General features: G+C 34.6%; 1 protein-coding gene across 2 annotated transcripts; it reads right to left on the bottom strand.

Moving 5' to 3' along the window:
* Positions 1-3,055: 3,055 nt before the first annotated feature.
* LOC145112682 (uncharacterized) lies at positions 3,056-6,080 on the bottom strand. 2 transcript variants are annotated; one of them, XR_013710630.1, is made up of 4 exons: positions 6,002-6,080; positions 5,114-5,229; positions 4,592-4,754; positions 3,056-4,503 (listed from the first exon to the last, which is right to left on the bottom strand). XR_013710630.1 is itself a non-coding variant. In XM_079048817.1 (3 exons), exons 1-3 carry the CDS (start codon positions 5,254-5,256, stop codon positions 4,315-4,317), a joined length of 495 nt encoding a protein of 164 aa, XP_078904943.1. In that variant the 5' UTR covers positions 5,257-5,541; the 3' UTR covers positions 3,056-4,314. The 2 variants fall into 2 exon arrangements, 1 of the variants encoding a protein (XP_078904943.1); XM_079048817.1 differs by lacking the exon at positions 6,002-6,080 and having other exon boundaries at positions 5,114-5,541.
* Positions 6,081-7,471: the final 1,391 nt, after the last annotated feature.

The raw sequence follows: 7,471 nt of genomic DNA on the forward strand, positions 1-7,471 counted from the left end.
AAAATAAATAAATAAATAAGCGTTGTAAAAAAAATATTATTCAATAATTCCATTTTTCAATAATCTTGTAAGTTTTTATCCGAAGAAGTAATTTTTTATTAAATAACTTCTTGTTAAATCACAAAATCATAAATCTAAAAGAGCTACCTAATATAGAAAGTTTGTTTATGTGTATTTTCATGATTCAAAAATTCATTATAAAATGAATTCATTTAGAAAATATAATCAAGTATATCGTTTGTGCTTATAAATCAAAGAGATTTTCAAAACAGTTATAAGTTTATGTTTAGGCAAATGTTTTTTTTTTGTTTATTTAACATTATTTAACAAATTTATAATATTATTAGAAAGAAAGTGAAAAGTCATAAGAGTTTCAAATGATTTTGATGAAAGAAAAAAATATGTTTCTTTTATAATGATATGATATGCTATGATATTATGTTTAAGTGGATGCTTTCATTCTTGAGAACAACGGATAGATATGGGGTTTAATTTGACACCCTTTCTTTTAACCAAAATCACCGTGAATCTAACATGCCTCAATGATTCACCAACAAAGCCTCCCGTTTGATCAACCACACCAACCCACAAGACTCATGTCAATTACTATATAAAAAAATATATATGACTAACCAAATTCTTTATTTTTTTTTTATCAACTATATATCAACACCCTAACACAACAAACAATACATGTATAATACTTTCATATATGTGTACAAAATATATTAAGGGAAAATGACACTATAGCCCTACGATGTTTTTCATATTTGCCCATTCAGTATCTTATGTTATTTTTGTGTCTTTTAAGGGAATAAAGTTGATTTTGTCGGGTTGAATATGTCCTTTTGTAAAAACTGAAGGGGTCAGGTTCCTCATCTAAAACCCATTTGACTTGTCCATGCTTTTTATTCGTCCATTTGACCGATTCTTGTCCATTTGACCGGTTCTTCTTCCTTCTTTTTCTCAGTTTCTTCTTCTTCTTCACGAGATCTTCATCTTCTTCTTACTTCTTCTCATCCAAACAAGAAAAAATAGTGATGTGCGATTGTGGAAGCATGGCAATCATAAGAACTTCCACCACTAAGAAGAATCTCGGTAGGGTATACTACACTTGCCCGAATATAATACTCCATTCTTATTCTAACCTCGATAACATTTGGGTTTCTTTTGCTAAATGATGATTATTGAAATCTACAGGGACCTAGGAGTGGGTTTCTTTTGTGGGTTGATGAGGTTGAAAATCATTCAAGGGTTATTTGGTTGGAGATTGGTTTCAAGGTAGGTGTGATTGGGTTTCAGTTTTGGGTTTAAAGGATTCTGGAAGAAATTTTGGGGGTTCATGAATGGTTTCTGGAAAATCAAGAAGAAAAGATTTATGGGTTCGTGAATAATGTATGGGTTTGTGAATGTGATGTTTTTGTTGTTGAAATCAGGAAAAAAATTGTCTTGAGAATCAAATTCTTGTGTATTTATCAAGAAAAAAAAACGACTGTTTTTCAAATTCATATTATTGTGTGTATTGAGAGAGAGAGAGGGAGAGAGAGAGAGAGAGAGAGATGGGTCCAATTTAATTATTTATTTTCTTTTTCATTTAAATTAAATAGAAAAAACATAAAAAAATATCAGAAGGGCATTATAGTCATTTCAGTTTACCGAGGGACCAAAAATGCAACGAAACTACCTCAAAAGGACCAACAATCCAAAAAAGTTGTGGTTTGGACTAAAACCCCCAAAAAATACATACTACAGGGACATTTTTGCAATTATATCAAAAAAAATTATATTATACCAGTCAAATGCTTAAATAGATATACTTTTTATTTATTTATTTTTGCCACCAAGGATAAGTAGATTACCAGTGACCAATAAACATGGGTCTTAAATAAAAGGGTAAATTTCATTCTATTATTTGGGTTAATATGCATGGTTGTTCCCTAACATTTTCTTAACTTGGATAGTCCTCAATGTTCGTTACATATATAGTCCCTACCATAAATAAAAAGATTGTTTTGTACTTGACTATTATTTTTTAATTTAGTTATAATTATGTATATTATTATACCATTCTATCTTTTTCTCTTACCCTACTTCATTAGATACTTCATTAGAGAACCCTCACCCATAAGAGAGCCCTAACTCATTAGACAACCATATGAGATAACAGCCGTCAGAAATCTACGATGCCGATCGCCTCTCACCCACATCCGTCAAAAAGATCCGCCTACACTTCCCATTCTCGTTTTTCCTCCCATGCAACCAACCACGTACCATTCTTCCTCCGGCAACCAGAAGTCGTAGGTTATACTTCTGTCGTCAACCACCTTTCAACCACAACCGCTGAAACATTTGCATACCCTTCTCTTGCTCGTTTTCCTCCCCTGCAAACAAACCCATCTCCTTCTTCCTCTTGATCTGGGACATCGACACCGGATCTAATACAATGCTAGTGAACTCAACCATCACCACCACCCTGCATACGCACCTTCTTCAGCAATGATGAGCACATCCTGATGCGGAAGGGATTAGTTTGTTGGGGTGGATCAAAATGAAACTCAAGAACTAGTGGACGGCAAGAAGGAGATCGTCGGCGCCACCACTCAAGTCATCGTCGTACTCCGGACAAGAAGTGACATAGAGGGCAGATCTGGAGGTGGAGTTACGACATCAGTCGATGATTCATCATAGGACGATGTCGGCATATGGTGGCGGATGTGACAGTGTTGCTTGTCGGAGGTGCCGGTTATATGTACCACCGATGAGATGAGAGAAGAGGAGGAGAGACAGAAAGGCCTAAGATGATATCTGTTGAGTTTTACTTTTCAGTGATTTTCAAAGAGGAACTTGAGTATGTGTGTGTTTTTGTGTGCAAGAGATAACATGGATTAGAACCCACTAAAATTAATATAATTAAAGAAATAAAATCAGTAATAAAAAAACTAAAAACATATAGATAAAGGTACAAGAGTCATTTCAGGTCTCTTCTAGACTTACCACAAACAAAAACTAAACCAGCGGGATGGGCAGAGTAAAAAAAAATTAGGGACCAACCATATAAATTATCATGGGCCATAGGGACCATTCATGTAATTTACCCTAAATAAAATAAGGCTAGACATCTGTTTAGTGTAAACCAACATGTGCAAATGTTAATCTGTCTGCAACAGAATATCAGATTGAACAACTAGAAAGAATATAGATAAACCTAATTAAAAAACACTGCATCATACTTGAAGTCTCTCCGTTTCAATTTTTTCCTCTATCATCATCCACCATCTCATACTTGGCAGGTGCTACCCAAACAAGACTGTCGACATACTCCACGATGTTTTGTATACAACAATCTGGAGGACAATAATGTTCAAACAATTTCAGCGTGTTTGCATTTGGATCATACAAGACAAGGTATTCGTCCTCCTCAAAGAGAAACTCATTGCGTGATGTGAATCCAAATACACATGCATACTCATTAAACCTTGAAAAGACATAGCGTTTCACCCATGATTCAGCAACCCCATACTTATCCATTACCCGCACATCACAAGTACCATCAACCCTAACATGTGTAATCACACAGAGCTTTTCAGCCAAAACTCCTAAACTATTTTGACGGTTATCATCAAGTATAAAATCTGGAAGACGTATCTCACGGAATGTCTCTGAACCCAAATCAAATGCCACTATCCTTTCTGACTCATACTTCTCACCAATACAACCGAGCCAATGAAGATGGCCGTCATGACCATCAACACAAAAATAATTGCCATTGGTAAGGGTTGTGATGTGTGAGGGAAACCTCTCAGTGATCAACTCCCACAAACCCTTTCTCATACTATAAATCTCGACTTGCAGCCACGAATTAACGACATATGTGGGTGGTCCGCTAAGGCCTGTGAGCTTGACAAGTTTGTAATCATCTGTTTTGGGATCAAACCCAAACCCAAAAGAGACTTTGATCCAACTGTAACAAGGGGAGGGCGTGGAATATGGCGGAAGAGTTGACACGGCTGAAAGAGAAGGGTTCCAAATGTGAATGACAGAATGATTATCGTAAGAAGAGCATATTAAGCCGTTAACAGAACCAATAATCCTGATGCCATCTGTATGTCCGGATTGGGGGTTAACTGGGACTTTGATGAAATTAGCGACCTCAAGACGGAGACATCGACTCAGTTTTTCAATGAATGGTTTAAAGTAGTAAAAAGAAGAAAATTCTTCTTCATGTTGGAAGACCAAGAGAATTTGATCGTTGTGATGGATGGAACGATGGAGGTGGGATTTTACAAAAGAGGAATGAGATAAAAGGGCATTCCATTATTTGGAGACAGATCTCATTTGAGCAAGTTGTTTGGCAAATAAGCGGATGAATATGTTTTCTAAAAGCTCCCCCTGGAGATTCTCCATAGTCGCCGGGTGTTGCGTTGAAGCCATTGATGTGATTGGAAGGTGTGTCCCATTATTATTAGTAAATGTTGAATCTCGAGCAATCTCGTCTTCAAGAACCTGAAGACAATATATAATAATATATTGGACTTGAAAATACGCTAAGGAATTGTTTTGCTTAAAAGATGAGCAAGAAGATATTACTCACCCTTGAACTGACAATGGAAGCATGGAAGTCATCCCTCTCGTCTCCATGTTTATGTCTTTTCATCGGGCCACTTGTTGTTGATGCTTCAAGCCTTAAAAGAGGAGTTAGTGACTCCTCCATGATTCTGGAATGCACCAAAGCCATCAAGCGCTGTGCTTCATACCTGTAGCAGCAATATATATCACATCAGTAGTGCCAGAACAATTCCAAAGAATAAGAATATTATGAAATTAACCACTATATAAAACGAAAAGCAGTGCCATTTCTGTCCACTTAAACAAATTTTCTGCTCTCCATACTAAATTAAATTGGCAACAAATATCAATATAGAAACACAGCCAAATTTACTAATTGATTGATGCATTGACCGCTTTTAACGGCTCAAAAGCAAGTTTTTGGCAAGTATGTCATGTGAAAAAGTAAAGCAGCTTATTGACAAATGAGCACACAACTCAGTTTACATATGCAGTATGAAGTAATAGGCTAATAGCAGTGTAGGATTTTACTAAAAGAAAGACCAACCTAGTAAAAGTCATTTGTTTCACCATTTGTTCAAGCTCTGATATCCCAGTGGCAGAAGAAATGCTAGCAAAATTTCCAACTTGATGAGTGCTTAATTCTGATGCTCCAGTTGATTTCTTCATTTCAGGAAACCAAGAGTGCATTGAGGTTAAAATGGTTACAGAGAAAATGGTAGTATAAGGAATTGAGAAGAGTACACGTTATTAATCAACTCGTAAAAAAAGTACTACAACCAACAATTAAACAATCCCCTCCATCTATTTTTAATAGTTAATTGTAATGACTCTCAAGTATGGACTAAAAACTATTAACAAATTAACAGATGAGGTTTTCTAGAGAGGTTGTTGTCAACAACGTAACAGGTTCTTGAATACATAGTCTAAATGAACTTGTGATATGGATGTGTGAACACAAGAAAACCAAGATAGCAAAGTAAAGTGTTGAAACAAATTCGCCCCACTACAACTGTCAACATTTATCACCTTATGAGCAAAGATAAAAATACTTGCAACTCACATGAATCAATGGATTGTATTTGTTCACAACTTCTAGGAAAGGGCATCCAAGTTGAACTAATATGAGGATGCCACTTGGTATTTTTATATAATATACAGAAAGTACGATCAAACAGCAGCACAAGCCATGGAGATATATCACAAAACCAAACAAAAAATATATTACTATTTGTCCACTTAACTAAAATTAGCAAAATTCGAGAAACAACTTGATTAAAAACTAATATGTGAAAAATAAATGCAGTTTAAAAACTTGCAATTAAGCAAAAAATTAAAAAGCTATTAGCATTAAGTATTGAAACCATTATACAACATTTTAATATGTTAAGCACACGATTAAAATGGTTCAGGAAGCATGAATTAAGAAACTTACATTTGGCCGTGCCTCATGAGAAACATTTTGGGGTTCTTCATAAATCTCTGGTCATATAATAGCTTTTGTAAGAGGCATGTCCGCAGAAATACAAGTGAGGTAATGCAAAGGATATATCTAATATCAATATATATCTTAAGTTCCAGACATGCAAAAACATTTACAAGAACGACATTGTCAACTATTACAACAAAATGATTTAAAAATGCATATCAATGAGAGATAAATGGATGCTTAGATTCATAATTAACCTAGTATGAAGACAGTGATCCATGCGATGATGAAATGGTTAGTATATTCAAATATAATGATTTGACCACGTGACAACTATGATTATGTTTCAGATAATTTATTTATTTTGAGAGTTACCCGCAACTGAGTAAAAACTATATGTAAACCTAAATTGACTGATTACTTATAAAGAAGTAGCTTTTTGCACTCTGCAGCCATATTGAAGAAAACCTCTAGCAGTAAAAAAAAAACATGCAGCATTGAGTACACAAACATTTCTAAAAATACGACACTACGATATATATAATAAGAGATTATAAGCATATTTCTGATTTGGACGTAAAAAAAAAAAAGCGATCGTGACATAGATAAAAAAAAAAAGCGATCTTCAAAAAAAACCCACGATAAACCTCGACTCCAAGTCACGAACGGACGAACCCTACCAAGCATCTTCACTGTGACTGTCGATCATCGACATCTCCAAGGAATCCAAGAATCGATCATCGCTTGTACGATTCCTTGATTAATCGATCATCCTAAGATTGTTCGACCTCCGGTTCCAACGATCTTCATCATCAATTATCATCTTCTCAATTCTCAAGTCGACATCTTCATATTTTGCTTCAATGAAACTATGGATGCTCATGAAGATCAAGTAAGATTATATATTTGTATTTCATGTTTTAAGCTCCATTTAACAATGTACTTTGTACTTTGTAGACATACATGCAAGATTTCTGTTATATTAGTTTATAGTATGAATGTAAGATTGTCAAAACTAAGAATTTATTTAGTTATATAATTAATGTGTTATATTGACAATGTAGGATTTAAATGGGTTACCAAACGTACCATCATCAAGATACCGAAACTCGGATGTTCATGATGCCAATAATGAAGATGGTAATCCGGCTATTTGGATTGGAAAAGACTTTGATGACCAACTAAGATTATCTCATTAGCAATATTTACTTCTTTAGCATTCTGTCGAAATTTTGAAAGTTGCATAACTCACTCAAATTAACTTGTTCTGAACTGAATCTTCTTCCTACATGTAGATTAGGATTTGTAGTTAAGTTTAGACTATAAAAACGCTTGATTTGGTTAAAAATTGAATGAGTTACAAGTCCCGCAAGGAAGGGTGTCAAATCAGAATTTTTTTTTTTATGTTTCAGCAATTAAACGTAATCTGACTTTGTTGTTCAAATGTGCATAACTCACTCAATTTAACTTGTTTTT

This window comes from Lactuca virosa, chromosome 5, assembly GCF_052849685.1.
Source record: "Lactuca virosa cultivar CGN04683 chromosome 5, Lactuca_virosa_CGN04683_v6, whole genome shotgun sequence".
In the NCBI taxonomy this organism is placed as follows: domain Eukaryota; kingdom Viridiplantae; phylum Streptophyta; class Magnoliopsida; order Asterales; family Asteraceae; genus Lactuca; species Lactuca virosa.